This window comes from Brugia malayi (genome assembly GCF_000002995.4).
Source record: "Brugia malayi strain FR3 genome assembly, contig: Bm_v4_Chr1_scaffold_001, whole genome shotgun sequence".
Taxonomy (NCBI): Eukaryota; Metazoa; Nematoda; class Chromadorea; order Rhabditida; family Onchocercidae; genus Brugia; species Brugia malayi.
Window position 1 is genome coordinate 6,707,309 of NW_025062475.1, and position 17,595 is coordinate 6,724,903.

Consider the following 17,595-nt stretch of genomic DNA (forward strand, 5'->3'; position numbering starts at 1 on the left):
CTTCAGACTCCATCCACTAGTGCTCTGTTGATATGGTCTTCTCTGTTTCTGCCTTTCTCTCTACTCACTTGCAATAAATGTCCAAAATTTTTAGAAACATTGTGAGTGAGTAATAGCAGTAGTAGTAGACATGATGGTAATGTCGATGACGATAAGCGGCAGGTGGGTTGGAGCTGGCGATGTTGCTTTCCCTCATCGCTTCCTCCTATTCCAACTTCAGCAAATTTCACTAAATTGTAATCCAAAATCTGTCTGTGGATGTATGTATGTGTCTCTGCTCTGTCTGTCTATTTATACGTGTATATAGTTTGAGCTATAATTGATATTATCGTCGTCACTGATGACAATTAAAATTAAGGAGTTGTGTCCAATTTACGTTTAAGCTTACTGCTTGGATGTCATGTGTCCTTTTGTTCAGATTGCATTTTACATCAGTTAATTTTCATTAAACTAACTCGCAAAGATGCCGAGTACCATTGATCTCTCGGTATATTTGCAGCATTCGTAAAACAACAGCTAACACGGATGAAGATTCTAGAAACATGCTAAATGATGTCGATATTCTTTAGGTTTTGCTGGTTTAATTGATTTAGAATGATACGGATTCCTGAGTAGAAATCTGCAGATCAATAACAGTTCATCTGTATGTATACATTCACTTCCAGGGCTTTGCAGAAGTTTTACTAAAACTTTTTGCTACGTCATTTTCTTAAGAAAAATTGTAAGCAGTTCCTTCGGGTATGCAGTTTCCCATACTAATCGATCATTATGCATTTCAAATGTGTTCACTGTATTTCTTCACTTTTTACTGTCTATCATGAAAAACAGTTCGTTGTATTTTTGCTTTATTCACGGCATTTAATTTGTATTTTTGAGCGCATGAAGAATTTTTTCATGTTTTGGAACCTAGTTGTTTTGATCTATAACCCGATCTATATCCTCATCACCGTTACGGCCATAAAAATCTTGACTCATGCATGAAATAGGTGGAAGTGTGAAATGAGCTTCATTATTTGAAACCAGATTATTACTTATCAAAAATGATTAACATTGTATGTGAAAAATAGAAGAGAAATACAGACAAATGCATGCATAGTGTAACTTGCAAAAAAAAAAAAAAATTATTTGTTGTCTTCAAAAAATATTCATGAATCTCTTCATATTTTAAATGTGTCCATTTCTCACAGATGTCTTTATTTATTTTCTGATAGTGGTATAGCTTGTAATCTCAGTATTTCCTATTCTTATTCCTAAATTACTTTTTTAGAAATTCCGGAAAGGAATTATAGTTTTTTATCTTTAAATTTCAAAAAGTGAAAACGCTTTCTTTAGGAAATGGGCGATCAGACACAACAAAATTTCTTGGCCCTGTTAGCTGCTCAAGCAGCTACACAAAATAATATGCCTATGGGTTTGATTTTTCCAAGTTTGAATTTTGGTATGACAAACACAGTCGATATGATGTTTTGGAATATGGCACAGTTGTCGCAGCCAGGATTGCTATTGCAACAGCAGCAGCAACCACAAGAATCATTTGAAGAAGTGCTGAGGAGAATGGCTACTGCAAGTACACGATCAGCTAACATTGTTACTGGTATATCGTTATACTGTAGTTTTTGCCATATAATTCAGATTTAAAGCGTTTCAGATAATGTTGTAAATATGATTTCATTGAATTAAATTCGTAAAATATCAAACATTTCCGGGATTGCGAGCAAGGCCTAAGATTATCGAGAAGTTGCTGCGATGAAATTTGAATTTCAATTAAATGGACATATTGTTATTTTTTTAGGTAGACAACAAACGAATCACGATCCCAATAATACAGATAACAACGAATCGACACTACGAACAGTGGGGCGTTTTGTTGCTGATATAGCTTCTACTTCTTCTGCGAACACTGGCATCCCAATTTCTATTCCGGATTCTCCAACAAAGGGTTTGGAACCGGGTGAAATACCGAAACGGAGGTAGGATTTATTAAAATTTAAATTTTTTTCTAGAAAATTTTTTATTTTAGTAGATTTTCTTAGCTTCCTAAAGAAAAGTGAAGATTCTTAAACTGAAAAAAAGATTTTTCAAAATTGCATCCTATTCACGTGAATTATTTCTTCTTTTTTGCTAAAACAACCTTTGAATTTAAATTAAGAAACTCTCAGGTGAGAATTCCGTTTTTTTTAGGGATAACAACAGAACAAGAAATGGTATGTCTTCGCAACTCTCACCTTCGTCATCATCATCATCATCATCAACTGGTGGCGTATCTTTGAATTCAAATCTTTTAGAAGCATCGGCACGCTGCTATGCTGCACTTGCAGCCACGGCTTCGCAACAGCAACAACAGCACAGTGAACTTATTGCTGCCGTGTTACAAAGTGCTGCTAACTATGAAAGGGCTAGGGCTCGAGCTGCAACTACCAACACTGTCACAACTTCTGTTTGTCCCAGTGGAAGTGGTAGTAGTAGTAGTAGTCATATGCTAAAAAGAACTGCAATGATTCATCAGGTGGCATCAAGTGGCGCCACAACTGGCTTGAGGCAAGTTCCATTTTAGTGTAACTGTTTGTACTTAAACAGAAATTAGTAACTGCTAGACGCACGATATATGAAGCGCACGAGATGTTTATTTAAATACTATTTCTCTTAAAAGGAAATAAAAGTCAAGTTAGGGAAACGAAACTTTATAGTTTCCATCGCTAGTCTTTTTGCAGTGCATCTCGAAAAGACGAAAGTCATCGATCGTATGCGTTATCTGCAAAAGTTTCTTCTCACGAATCAATGCCAACATCACCATCTTCTGCTAAACTCACTGATTCACCCTTAGATTTATCATTTCATAAACCAAGAAATGGTACAACAGGGGAGCGCAGTCGTATTTTTGGGGAACATACTAGCGGCACGGATTCTGATGTTTCAAGAAAGCGTACGCAAGCTGATGCATCTTTGATACGAATACCTCTGAAATCTGGGTTTGTTTTTACTTTTGATGTTAAATGTTCACTCTTCTTATTTACGCTTTTTTTAATGTCTTTACAACAAAATTATTTATCTCTTTTTATTCTGTACTTCATTTTAATTATTTTCGGTCTGATACCAATGCTGTTCAAATCTTTAGTTCTGCTTACTGTCTGTGTATTTTGGAAGACTTTTCAAGTGTTAACTGATTTAAAAACAAGTTTCCTTCAAATTATAAAGTATGGACACATACATTTTATTACCAAACAACCACTCACAAAACGTTAAATAACTTGACTTTCGGCTCTAATTATTAAGAAATATCAAATAGCAGTGGTGTTCTTTAGTTTTTTTTTTTTTTTTAGTTAAAGCAGTGGTATATTCCTTACTTTTTGTTTAGTCAATAATAAGCTGCATATCAGCTTTATTTACGCCAGCACTAAAGATATATTGCACTAAAGATTTAGAAAATCCGTAAAGTCTTGTTATCATATTGGAATCACTCATATTTTTGTTATTTCAGTTGGCGACGTCAGACTTGCATCCGAACAATAAGTGCCAGCGGGGTTCGAGGTGATGTTATTTACTATGCACCATGCGGTAAAAAACTTGGTTCATATGCTGAAGTAACGCGGGTATGTGTTCAGATTTGAATAAATTATTCTAGTGTAACGCTCGACTACTTCAACACAATTCGAATGTTTGGAGAAATTTTCGAAGTTGAAAATGGATATGAAAAATTGAGGTTTCATGTTACTCCCTTTTCAGTACCTTACGAAAAAGAATATCAAAGACATTGGCAGAGAAAACTTCAGCTTCAGTTGTAAAGTGATTGTTGGTGAGTACATTCTCTTCAAAGATGATGAAGATGGTTCAAAGGTGAGATATAATTTTATTTCATATGAATTTGTTCTTGTTCTTTTTTCTTGCTTCATTTTATCTATTACATACTTTTGAAGTTATGAACTGATATTGAGATATTCTCTTTTTAATGAATTTCTTGTTTTGTTTCCTTGTTTTCAGGTTCCCGACAGAGTATCGGAAGAAAGGATTCTGGCAGAAATTGCTAACTGTTCTGCTACCAATACTGTTCGTAGAACATCTGGTACCCATATAAAAACTACCCTTTCTTCAGGAGCAGTCGATTCTTCTGGTACAGTTGGTGAGTTTGGATTTTCAGCTTAATGAGTTTTCCGACTTTGCATGGTGTCTCAGACCACACTAATGATTAAAGTAGCCGATTAAAAACTAACGTAATTTGATATTTTAGCTTGTACAATGTGTGCTGTCGTAAGCTCCGAAAAGTACGACAGCAGAAACGTCTAGTAGTCATGGTGTTATTTCCTATTGCTTTTCAATAATTACATGATATACATAATTGTTTAGATAAACACTAAGCCTGTTTTTATGCGCAAGATTATAAATCATTCCCTTTATATGACAGACTTATGATTTATTTCAAAATTCATTGAAGCTCCATCAGCTGACAAGAATTTACTGAAGCTGACTGAAGATAATGCACTGAAACAACTTCATCGACAACTACTGCGACGTCAGGGAGAACAGCAAATGTATGCGCAATTATTACTTACCTTCGTAAGTTTTTTTAAGAGTTTACAGCCCCTTAACTTTTCTGAGTTGAAGGTTTAAAAAAGTGAACTTTCTTAATTATCTAAATGAAAAAGTCCCTAGAATCTGTATTTTTTTGTGGACTTCATATTTGCACTGAATTGTGATCACATATGTAGGTATAATTATTGAAGATCAGAGTGTATCTCTATGGACGCTTTAAAATCAGTGGCATATTTGACTCATGTTAACATTGATAGCTTCACTGGATGAAAGTGAAATGAGTTAAACATATAGCTTAAAGGTTGATATTGGCGCCTTTTTTTAAAAAATTCAAGTATAGCCGTAATCTGATATGATCACGAATGTTTGGGATAAGTAGATAGGAAGAAGAAAGAATTAGAATTAAATTTATACCTACTCGGTATGTTTTTTGATTTGTTTCATCTTCTGTTTGGTTCCAGGGCCAGCATGTTCAACAACAACAGCAACGTCAATTTCAACATCAACAAAAACAGCAGCCTTCGGTTTTTAGAGTGGAAGGAAAATCAACAACTGAAGTGGAACCTGAAGTCAAGAAACCTAAAGTACCTCTTTTTTTTACCTCATTCTCGTTTCTATGTATTAATCGTATAAAAGCATATAAGCAAGTCAGTAATCAAATCCTTTATTTATTTGATTGAAACTCAGTACTGTCGTATAAATTTAGATGAACCAATCTGAGTCAGTATCACGCCACGCAACACCTTCAGTTATATCAGTTTCAACTCCCGGAATTTCTCCTACTACTAATATTATTCCTCATATTGTCACCACTACCACCAGTGTTACTACTGACTCTTCTATTGCTCCAGCTGTAGAATTGAAATTACCAAAGCTAGAACTCAGTGAAGAAGAAAAACAGGAAGAACGTCTGAAAGCCCTTCGACTGCCAACAGATGATCTTTTGATTGAAGAAGCACGAGTTTGTATTTTCCTCAATTATTTTCGGAGTTGGAAAGATAAATTTATACGTCTTACTTAAGTTTGAAGTTGTAAAATTTTTGAATTTTGAAGCTGTAGTTTCAATTTAATTTTAATCCTATAAAATCTCATCCATCTTTTAGAATTTTTACTTTTAGAAATTGCCTGCGCTTGATTCAATCGAAAATCTTACTGTTAGTGCATCAGCATTTGCTAATGTTTTGATGGTTGATGAATTTATACGTAATTTTGGTCATGTTTTGAAAATTGGTGAGTTGATCATGTGCATCTTACATCTTTCCAAATTGGAAATTCACTTCAAGAAATTTACTTAAATTTTATAAAGATCTAGGTCATCTTACTACGTTATGGTTAAATTTCATCAGTTCTTAAGAGAGTAAATCTTATGAAATTTAAGATTTAAATGCGATACCAACGCTAAACGAATTCCTGGCAGGTTTACAAAACCATCCGAATTATCTCAAAGGTTTCTTGGTATTGACTAAAATTTTGCTGCAATTAGTCCTCGAATATCCTGGATTGCCATCAGGAATTGCTGGACGAACTCCTCTCGGACAAGCACTTAAGGATGTGGGCGTCCATCGAGAGAATTATTCGGAATTACTAAAAATGTTTCTTTTGTCACGTGATGAAGAAGGAAAAAAGGTATTGTTTTTACATTAGATTCGGTTTTAAATTCATTTCTGGTATTTTCATTGTGTTTGATTTCTCATTACATTTCGCTTTTTCAAATCCTAGAATCAACTTGATTAATTTCATATACAATTGCATACATTGAATTCAAAAGTTCACTTTTTAAAGTTCATTTATAACATTTTAACGGAAAGTTAATTTTAGCTGGGCGCCAAATTAGAGTACTGTTCATTCGAGTGCTTAGATCCGGAATCGAAAGCTGCGATTTTAGCTTTCTTATGTAACGAACTGTTATATTGCCGCAACGTTGTTCGTGATATCGAAGCAAATATGGAAGAAATGACGCGTTTGAAAGGTGAAAAGTGGCTACGTGAAGGTAAATCACGTGCTTTACGAGCAGTGCAGACACGAAAGCGAGTGGCGCTAAGACGAGTATGTTCAGATTTTTCTGTAAACTAAAAAAATTCAGTAAGTTCAGTTACATTTTTGTCCACTTGTTTTTTGCTTATTATTTTTATCCTTTATGCATTTATTTCGATTCTTTTATTTTGTTTTAAAACATTATATTATTAATCAATGAAGTTAGATGCAGCTTTCGCGAAAAATTTTAATTTGTTTTCTAAAGTTTAATTTCTAATAGGAGGTTATTTTCTATTCTCGTCCATGTTTTTCTACCGTTGTTCATGTCTTTTACTTGTTGATTTTATTTGTAAGTTAAATGTCATAAAATTCCGAGGAAAATATTTCATTAATCTAACAATTAAAAATTCATGGTTCTGGATGTCACTGAATAAATTGCAGCTGAGGCATGATATCAGAGATGATGATACTTCATCTAGTCGAGCTGGTACTCCTGGTTCAGAGCCCTCTGATGTTTCAGAGGAAGTAGAACCGGCGTTACAACCATCTCGGCTGAAAGCACTCACGCCAGGACTTGGACAATGCGATGTGTTAACTGAAGAGGTAAGAAGTTGGAAATGGTGTTGAAATTTTATGAAATTTAAGATTTAAATCTGAATTTCTTAAAACTAGTTTTTGTTTTTATGTAAGTATTGTTTACGTTTATAAAAGCCCGTGTGTATTACAGTTTCAGCAGATATAATAATCCTGAAACCGTCTCTAATTTATGTTTAGAATTTTTCTAAACTTGTAATGTTGAAGGAGGAAGTCTAAATAAACACTTATTGTAGGAGGAAGCAATGACTGTTGATGAATTGGATGAGTACATAGGAAAGCTCAATAATGAAGCGGAAGAGCTACGTGAAAGGCACAACGCATTGATCAATCGTGTGCGCATTCAACCTATTGGACAGGTATGATTTAAAGGCGATTATTTTTTAGCAGGAAAGGGAAGAAAGGAAAACTAATCTCTGGTGAAGCAGTATTTATTTCTTTGGGAAATGTGTAAGCATAAATAGAGTCTTCTCTTCTTCATTTTTCTATTTTTGTTTTGTATCAAAAATGAAATTGTTATTTTTTTTTGGTGTGAGCGCAGTCTTGGACTGGTAGGAAATGTATTTATGTATTTTATTTACTACTTTATTCTACTTATTTTTTTTTCTTACTTGTTTTGCCATAACTTATCTTTTTAATATAGTTACTTTTCTTGTTTATTTAGACTTTCTAGGTGTTTTCATACTTTACCGCTTCCAGGATCGTTTTCATCGTTTCTACTGGGTTTTACCACGTCTTGGTGTCCCTTTGGTAGAAAGCATTGCTTCGTCGGGTCTCCATAATCCAGCGGTTAATGTGGATGTCACTTGTCGGCAGGATCCGCCATCCATTGCTGGTTCCTTATTATTCAATTTAATCAAGCTTTAATCAGATTTATAAAATCATCCTTGATTTTTCATGCTTTACAGAAGATCCGAGGAATTTTGTCGATCCAGACGTTATTGCTTGCTTGGAAGATATCCTAGATACGTTGTGTGGAAATGAAGAACGCCCGAACAGAGGGAAAAAAGGTAAATTTAAGCGCATTATAATGCAAAGCTTAATACTTTAAATTTAAATTCATGTCAATTTATATTAAACGAAAAGTTATTTTGTTCAGACTCACATTTCCAAAATCCTTTTCTTGTAGTACGCCTACGTAGATTGGATAACAAATGCAAACGAGGTTGGTGGATGATATCAAACGGTAAATTGATGGAGCAACTGCGCGGTGCGTTTCACGGTCGAGGTATACGGGAGCGTGTATTACATCGTTTGCTTATTAAAGACAATTTCACATTCAACCCAAGCAGTCAGTGTAAGTATAATTAATTGTAAAGAATGCCTTGATATTATTCTTAACTTTTCACTTTCATTTGTTGAAATAAGTCAACAATTCAAATATCTGATTATTAATAGTTCACTGAGCAGTGAGACTACTCCAAAAGCGAGTTTCAACAGTTCACCTGAAAAAGCCTGCAGTGCTAGATATCAGACTGCTATGTTAAAAATCTATTAAATAATTGTACATATAACAGAAGCGACATTTCTGCACTTCTATGTTTTTTCCTACTCTATATGTATGAATCATTGCCAATTCTACAGTGCGATGAAGGATTTGAAATTTCATGATAGGATTATTATTCTATGATACCTTACTACAGAATTTTAAAACCCGATTTGTAGAATAATTTTAAGATAATAAGCAAATGTGTTTCGTCTGTCTGTCATATTCTTTATACTGTATTTGTAGATATTTTTTCAGTTATTAAATTTCAGTAAAATTAGAGTGTATTACTCGACCGTTGACAAATAACGAAATAAACAAAGCAATGATAGTAAGACTTGCTGCTCTGATCTCATCGTTTGAACAGAAAGTTGTCGCCGCTAATGTTCACTGTCGAGTAAGTGGTTTTTTTGAACTTGAGGTTGGTTTTGTTTTTTCAGAAATTAAGCAGAGTTTTCGATTATTAAATTTTCTGATACAAGAAAATTTTTGACTCATCAGCTATTCCTAAATTCTCAAGCTGGCCTTATAAAACTTGATGAAAAAAGGTTTTCAAGTTCTTTCAGCCAATGTTCCCCACTGGAGATAACCATGACGATGATACGGAAAGTGAAGATAGTTTGGATGCTTGGACTTTGGACGATGGTTATGTATTAACTGATGGAGCACAAGTCAATGAAGAGCGTTCACTGTTTGAATGGGATGATTTCAAGGTGCTGAAAGAGCGACTTTTAGAAGTCGAGAAAAGTATTGAACGTCGGTATTTGCTTCATCGCTATTATGCAGGGTAAGAATTTCATTTAATGTCTTCATTTCCATTTCTAAAAGTTATCAGCCACACGTTGAAGTGTATTGTTTTGTAATCGGAGGAATTTTATTTAGATCCCTTAGAAAGGATTTATATTCCAATTAAAACTTTATCGATGCATTTTGAATTACTACTTTAAAATTGATCTAGCTGCTACATATTACACCGCGGAATTCAGTTCTAATTCTATAAGACACATATGCTTTGTTGGCCGAGATACACATAATTGTTTTTTACTTCATGTATGTGCAAAATATAATTTATGCGAGATTCTGTCGTTTATGGAGTTTCTAACGTTTGATATGATTCATGGCTATGCTTTCTAGTCTTAATCTGTTTTACATCGTTTAAGTTTATGAAAAATTTTGTTAGCTAACTTTAAACTTCAGTTCTACAATACCGGCTGAAAAGATCCTGCGCACCCAACAGCAGAATAATCAAAATGGTAACAGTACAGACGCAAGTAATATTATGGATGTTAATGAGGTCCAATCTGAAAATAGTGATTCTATTAATTCCAATTGTCCATTTGACAGCGCCGCTATTACCGTCGATGAAAGTGGAAATACTGAGCTTTTGCAGCGTTGGCGTGATTATGTCCAGAAGGCTAGAACCGGTGGACAAATTATGTTTGCGCTACAGGTTAGCTTTTAATAAGTACTATTGTCAAGACAATCAATTTGCACTGAAACTTTTTTATATAAAAGTTCGTTAAAAAATCTTATAGTACCCGTCACATTTTCTCACTATTTATAAAAGTAAGGAATGCAGATGATTGAACCTGGAGGACTGTTCAAAAGTTTGAGCAAATAAATTACGATGTGAAGAAGAATAAAACTTTGTACTTTTAATTTATTCTTCTGGTTTTAATTCGTACATTCAATCCTTGATTTCGCTGTTTGATTTAATGTGTTCCAGGCTTTGGATTCAGCCATTGCATGGGAAAAGTCGATAATGAAAGCAAGTTGTCAGATTTGTCGAACAAGTGAGAATGAAAGTCAACTGTTACTTTGTGATGCTTGTGATATGGGTTATCATATGTATTGCTTCCGTGTAAGTTGTGGAGATTTTGGAAAATGGACTTTGGAAAAAGATGAAAAACAGAAGAATTGTTCCGCTTTTTCTACCACTATCAATTGTGTATTTTCAGCCGCGAATAGCTGCAGTCCCAGATGGTGAGTGGTACTGTCCTTTATGTGTCCAACGAGCTTGCCGTAAAGTGCTTTGTCTTCTTTGTGCCAAATGGAATCGACCAAATTCGCAACCACTGGAACCGATTATCGTTTGTTCGAAATGTTACAACGGTTACCATGCATCTTGTTTCGATCGTACACCAACACTTAATGATCCTAAGCAATGGACATGTCCAGGATGCCTCAATGTAAGCCTTGATTTGTTTTGTCACGGACTATTCTGGAATTTCTTTTATTTTTTTCGCTTTGTTTTTGTGTTTTACTTATATTCATTTATTTCAGGTGATATCCCTCTTATATGTTTAGTGATATATGATTTATTGGGTTTTTTTGGATGTAATTATTTGATCTCAATTTTAAGGCTGATGGTTTCTCGACGGAACTTGCAAATTCTCTTCTAAATGGCGATGTAGAAATAGCGCTTGCTCAACAGGAAGGTCAGGAAAAGCAAAATAGTTGCGTGCAAGAGGATGCAAGCGGACGTCAGGAAGCTCCACGACATAGGCGAAGGATGACACCAGCAGACTATGATTTCCCCCTAGATATGATGAAAAACCTTTTCAAGTACGTTCAAAAACTTCGAATTTCTAATTCAAGTGCGTTTACAACTGAAATGAAGATAATTTTTGAGATCAATTGGTGACTTTCGTCAATAATTTTCGGTAATCTTATTTTCAAAAATTCTAAATTGCAGCACGATGCTGGACGAATTGTGGGCGAGACCTGAGTCAGGGCCGTTTCAGTATCCTGTCGATACTAAGGAAGTCCCATTTTATAAAAAAGTTATCAAAAGACCAATGGATTTGAATCAGATACGGATGAATGTTGAAAATAACAAGTTAGTGTTTTATTCATGTCTAGATTTTGAGAACATATTTTAGAAGAGTGCAAGGGAAATAAGGTATAGGCTAAAGATCAGAGGAAGCTGTACATGGAGAATCATTCTGCATAATGCTTGTTGTACTTTCCCTACTGGTTTCAGATACATGACGCAGGAAAGTTTTATTGAAGACTTAGAGCAAATTTTCGAAAATTGTCGAACTTTTAATGAGGATGAGTCACCGATTGGTCAGTCTGGAGTCACATTACATAAATTCTACCTGAAACGATGGAAGCAATTGCGATATAATTACTCGAAACGTTTAAAGCGCTTGAAAAATCCACGTTTGGTACACTCGGTAGCACTGTTATCATCGTCATCTTTAGCGACAAATTAGCAAGAATAGCGAATAACCACCATGATTGATCTAGGATCTCCGACTTAGGCAAGTATAGATAGACACCAGAGATGACAAGTGGGAAATGAACACATGTATTATGTCGAAAGTTGTGATATTTTCTTTTTGATATAGTCCACCGATTCTGTTCATTGCAAGATGATGTCCATTCAATCCTGGCGGCAACTTGATCGGTAGATGAAACGAATAAATGGTGGAACGACTGACAGTGTTTTAGTTTGTCAATTTACTTCTTCAATATTAAATTTTTGATACTGAGTAAAATAATTTTAATATATATATTGAAACATGTGGTTTCAATATTTTGGGTTTGATTTAGTAAAAGTGTCGCCATCAAATGTCTCTTATCATTCATTTCTGTCTGCTATTCTCTGGATTAGTAAATGCAGTGTTTTAAATTTGAGAAAGTGCTTCACGTATTCATGAAATCAAAGATTACTGATCTTTTTTCGCTTATGAAAGAAATCTTGTAGTTTATTGTTGCAAATAGCTATGCATTTGATAAGAAATCATGTCTTATCATGAATGCTTATCGGAGATCACGATAATAGAAAGTAATTTGAGTGATCTCTTCGTACTTCTGATAAAGTTTGTATTGTTCATTACTACAGTTGTTGTTGTAATTGCTGGTTATTTATCATCACTTTGTCACTATAACCAGCACTCCGATCTCAATCATTTTAGGGAACATCAGTGCTTGTATTATTGACAATCCTCAGCTCCTGTAAATAATTCTTTTCTATTCGGTTTTGGTCCTGTGCAGTTATGCTTTAATGTTGTTAAAACCTTTTCTTGCTTTTTTGGCTTTAAAGGGTGAGGTTTAAAGTGAAAATTCGATTCTTTTAAGTAACTTTTAAGTCTCCATTTTTCGAAACTCCAGAAATGTTCAAATGTTTTAAGTGAATTCGATGCCTAAATCTTTGCTTAAAAATTGGCTCTAAAATGAGGAACTCTGCTGCTGTTATTCACTTTCATGGGTTCAGATTTTAAATTTCAGACTCATTGCTGGTATATGAATTATTAATCCTCTAATTTCTACCATTCCAGAATTCCCAGATTCCTCGCTCACTGCTCACATTTCCTGAAATAAAAATGTTTTGAAGGCTTCATCTCTCATTCTTGATGTTATGGCTTGAAAATTTTAGTTCCGCGAAATGAAGTTCAAGGAGTTTGGGACGGTACTTATTGCTACTTTATTGTTTGTAGCTATCATGTTATGCGAATGAGTATTTCAGACTTTGAATCATCACTTGGTTGCATACATTCAATATTGTTTCGCTCTTCATAACAGTTTCCTAATTCCTATTGCTCTTTATTCATATATTCAGCAATCCTTATTGGCTTGTCATTTATTAACCTTTTTGTTAGTTTGTTAATTAGATTTTCATTAATTTTTGTTCACCTAATATCCAAATTTTTATTTCCGTAGGGAATTTTGTGCTTGTTATTGTTAGCAGAACAACTATGTATTCTTGATTGTTGATTTTTTATCCGATGTTTACTTTTCATTGTTATTGAAAATGCCTTTTTTGCATGAATGAATTTGGTTTCAGCTTAATATGTTCGTTAATCTTATATTCGAGTCTCTGTCCTGTCCCATTTCTCACTCTACGCTGCAGTTTTCTGCACAGTCATGTGTCTTGTTAAGATGGATGCTAAATTTGAAAATATGAATCCGTGTTTTCTTGCTTTTATATTGTTATTAATTTCATCATGCCACTTATGTTCACTAGAGCTAATCTAAGTTGTGTTTGGCATTCAAATTCCGTTGCCTCTTGAAAGTCATTATTCCAATTTAATTTCATAATTTAACTATGTAAAGTGACTAGTCTTATGTTGACGTATATGGTCGCTTTATTTCCAGCTCAGATTTCCAAGACTTTTGCCCCAGCTACCATAAAAACTTCTATTCTGTTGGAGAAATTCGCATTTTTGTTTGTATTGTTTTGTACAGTTCATTATTATCCTAAAAAATTCATAAATACATCGACTGAATGCCGGTCCTGAGCACCAAACAATCGAAATTTGTCTGTGTTTTAATTCGTCGTCCAGCAAAATTGTCTCGAAGTTTTCGCGACTGACTACCTCGTGTTACTGTGATTCTTGTTGATGCTCACAAAGGGTTATAGTTTCAAATTTCCAAATACATTCAATGAGTTCTACTCATTTGTGCTTGGTCATCATTAGCAAGTAGCAACAAACGAACTCAGTAATAAACTTAAGAGTATTAACATCTTCCAGACTCATTATATTTCACGAGTTAATGCAAGAATGGACAGAATACAGACACAGACTTTACAGCAAAATCTTGCCTAACTCTGCATCACTACAGTGGAATACTCTAAGATGCCTGTAATATATCCAAAATCCCTATGATAAACTATATGAGTATGAGCTACTCGGCGATTCGGCAGTGTGCTACGATCGGCAAATTGGAAACTAAAAATCTTCAACAAAAATTTACGAAATAAAACTTAGAAAACAAAACAAAACTCAAACGCTGTGCCATATTCCTGAACACATAGATCATTCTGAACTTTTAAAGAATGTTTATTTGCACATACTACAATAAATCTTTTACCTTTTAAAGGGAAGTTGCTAATATTGCGTAATATGTATTAGATTAGTAACCTTCGTAACCACGCTAGGAAAATTTTCACTTTGTAATAGACAACGCACACTACTGCTGTGCTAGAGGCATTTACAAAGCAGCCACCCGCTACGACATTAAAAATTCAGCATATGAGTAACGCATATTAAATATGAATATGTCAGACATCAAACATTCCAAATATCCCGAAAAGAAAAAAAGTCATGCAAAAAAGTAACGAAATCAAAAATATTATGAAGATACATCAAGAAGGCATAATCATTTTGTACATGATTTAAAGGATGGTTCAATTGAAAATACAAGTTTCTTAAGATACGCACTAAACGGAAACATCAGCAAGAAGCACCTTAACAGTGGTTAGAAATCAAAGAATGAAGGAGATAAAAGAGAACAAAGAAAAAATGGGATAACCAAAATTCGAAACAGGATTTCGCTAGTAAGAATACACAAAGTCACGATGGTATGATGGTATGGGGGATAAGTCATTAAAATTTACTAGGAGCAATATAATGATCGTTTTACAGTTTTTTTAAAAGTAAATGAAAAAAAAAGCGCGAAAAATCAAATTTAATAAAAAAGATGAATTTTTACAGAATTCTTAGTTGATTTTAATTTTAGGAAGAACAAAAACAAGCTAGGAAAGTCCTGAACGAACTATCAAATAACCCGTTTAAATTTCAGTTCTACTATCAGGTGTCCGAAAAGAAAGTGTAGAGTCAAGAAAGTGATTGGATGGCAGTGAAAGCGGTTCCGGTGTCAATCGTTCTCGAAGTCTTTTATTCGGTACGACGATTTCTTTTACAAATGAACCGCACAATGCATCAACCTCATCGTAAAAACCAGGCGTACTGATACGTGTTTGATGCTCTTTGCATAAAAAATGCTGAAATTAAAAATTAAGAATTAATACTCCTAAGTCTATTGTACTTTAATCACCACACATGGAATTTTAACCATCACACCCGTAGGTCATAGTGACACTTTAATGATCTATGAAGTATTATTTCTATTAACAAAAAGTAACGAACTAAACATTTAATCTTATGAGTAAAACTCATGGTGTATTGAAGAATGTGATGAAAACCGAAAAGGTTTTAGTTGAAAGCCACGAAAAATTGTAGATAATCAAAATAAACCTACCAGCTGCAAATCTTGGCAATCACGTGTGCAAATATCGCAGAATCCAGGCCCAACTCGACTTTTTGCTCGAGGCTTCGAAATCTTCATATCCTTCCTGGAAAAGTTCGACAACTTATTAGTTCACAGTAATGGAATTAATTCCCTAAGGTGAGAGAATGGTAAAAAACAGGAAATCAACTAAGACAGTCAACTAAAAACCAAGCTTAGTTTATTTCCACTCTGTTTGTCTGAACAGTTTCCTGAAGCAAATGATTGGTGGAAAAAAGAAAAGTAATAAGATTTGGAATCTACAAAGAACAGTACTTCCGCTTTAAATATTCTGGAGAAGCTTTATGAAATATCGATCTTCCGGCTGCTTCACCAACATAAATTGGCCGAAAATTAGAAGGTATTCCATATTCCTTCCAAGAAGGCGCATACTGGAGACTGTTATCTTCAAATTTGATGAATGGTGGTGTTAACTTGCGTATGCTTTTCTGTAAAGTGAAAATAGTGGAAAAAATTAGACATTAAACTATCCTATCATTTGAACCAAATAATGACATTTGATTATTTAGGTATACAATCGCGAAAGTATGTGCTCTCTTATTACTAACAACAAACAACTGAAACTCCGCATCTCCTTTCTAATTCATCTGAACATAATAGCCTGCAGAAATGTCATGATCTACAGTGAATGCTCATCTTTATATTTCTTTATATCAATTCAAACAGTTAAAAAATATGTGCTACTCCTAACTCTTAACGAAGCAGCCAAATACTTGCCAAAACACCTTCTGAAACGTTTTGAAACAACATACCTGTTTTTCCAGTTTTGGTTTTATAGGAGCTAATTTCGCTTTCTGATTCAACTTAATGCGGTTTTTCACATTTGATAAGATTTGAAGGAAAGAAGTATATGTTCGAACACGCACACCGTTTTGTACGGCAACTCGGAGCAATACTGGCAAACAACTGCAGTACTGAAAGAATACAGAAACGAACATAAAGATTAATAATGCTTTGTGAAATTAAGTGTTACATATATATACTGTCATAAGCTTACCACGGGAAAAGACACTGCACAGTCAGTCAATAACAGCATATAATCTTAACAGGAAGTAATAATATTTCTCGTACAGAACAAGTGATTCCCTCATAAAAAACGAAATGTCATATATCTCAAGGCATCAATTTATAGAATGTTCGGGTGTAATTATTCGCACATAATTCTACCTCGGATGTAATTCTTTTCGTTTTTGTTACCCTTTCCAAGTACCGTGCATGTGGATGGTCGGTAACAACACAAAAAGGCTTTTCACCATCATCGTCAAGCGATTCCAAAACTTTCCCACCAAGAAACTTGATGTCTCTCTGTAACCAGAAGGAAAAAAAACTGGAGTCAAATGTTTAATTTTGATGTCAACATATAAAGCTTCGAAACTGCGACCAGGTAGTACAGAAATTTGATAAGCTATAACCATTCCCTTTTTCTATATTACTTATAAAGTGGAAAAAGGAAGAAACCTCAAGTTGCAAACGGCTATTTTCATCTTCTAAATCCAAAATAAATTCCATTGAATGAAGCGGTTTTTTGCCACGTTTTATGATAAAACTATCGCTGAAGAAAGAAAGTGATGTCGATGGCTGAGCAGTAGTATTTTCTGCCATTTAAATTCTCGGTTCGTTGTTTTTTCTCATCACTAAATTAACTTAATTCTGGAAAAGAAATTCAAAATTACTCCTAATCAAGTTGATACAAATCATTTCAATGTGTACCACTAATTACTGTTTGGATGATAACAAAATAAGGTAAGATGATTTAGACTGATTTAAATTAATAAAACAAAATGGGATAAAATAAAGCAAGAGAGATGCAATAATCCAAGTCAGCACGGTAACTAGTGAGGTAATGACAATCAAACTGTCACTGTTCGCCACGCATACGTACGAATTATTTACTGTCCATAACAGTACTAACAGAAGTGAACTTTCACACCAAACATCTCAGTATAGTTCTAATTTCCAAAACTCTTACCTCGCAC

At 34.2% G+C, this 17,595-nt stretch overlaps 2 protein-coding genes across 2 annotated transcripts; one reads left to right on the plus strand and one right to left on the minus strand.

Annotated features, from left to right (window-relative positions):
• Nucleotides 1-1,335: 1,335 nt before the first annotated feature.
• Nucleotides 1,336-11,799, plus strand: Bma-baz-2 (Uncharacterized protein; the record flags this gene model as incomplete). Its single annotated transcript, XM_043076814.1, has 26 exons — nucleotides 1,336-1,594; nucleotides 1,793-1,970; nucleotides 2,182-2,538; nucleotides 2,712-2,969; nucleotides 3,479-3,590; nucleotides 3,724-3,834; nucleotides 3,979-4,117; nucleotides 4,430-4,551; nucleotides 4,989-5,111; nucleotides 5,234-5,488; nucleotides 5,646-5,757; nucleotides 5,906-6,153; nucleotides 6,346-6,573; nucleotides 6,943-7,104; nucleotides 7,332-7,454; nucleotides 7,795-7,930; nucleotides 8,004-8,105; nucleotides 8,225-8,392; nucleotides 8,854-8,978; nucleotides 9,148-9,368; nucleotides 9,779-10,031; nucleotides 10,308-10,442; nucleotides 10,540-10,770; nucleotides 10,944-11,146; nucleotides 11,277-11,420; nucleotides 11,565-11,799. 26 exons carry the CDS (start codon nucleotides 1,336-1,338, stop codon nucleotides 11,797-11,799), a joined length of 4,740 nt encoding a protein of 1,579 aa, XP_042932748.1.
• Nucleotides 11,800-15,101: 3,302 nt separating this feature from the next.
• On the minus strand, nucleotides 15,102-17,221 carry Bm10703 (Uncharacterized protein; the record flags this gene model as incomplete). Its single annotated transcript, XM_001900686.1, has 6 exons — nucleotides 15,102-15,314; nucleotides 15,572-15,665; nucleotides 15,875-16,047; nucleotides 16,372-16,533; nucleotides 16,787-16,924; nucleotides 17,078-17,221. 6 exons carry the CDS (start codon nucleotides 17,219-17,221, stop codon nucleotides 15,102-15,104), a joined length of 924 nt encoding a protein of 307 aa, XP_001900721.1.
• Between the last annotated feature and the right edge of the window lie 374 nt (nucleotides 17,222-17,595).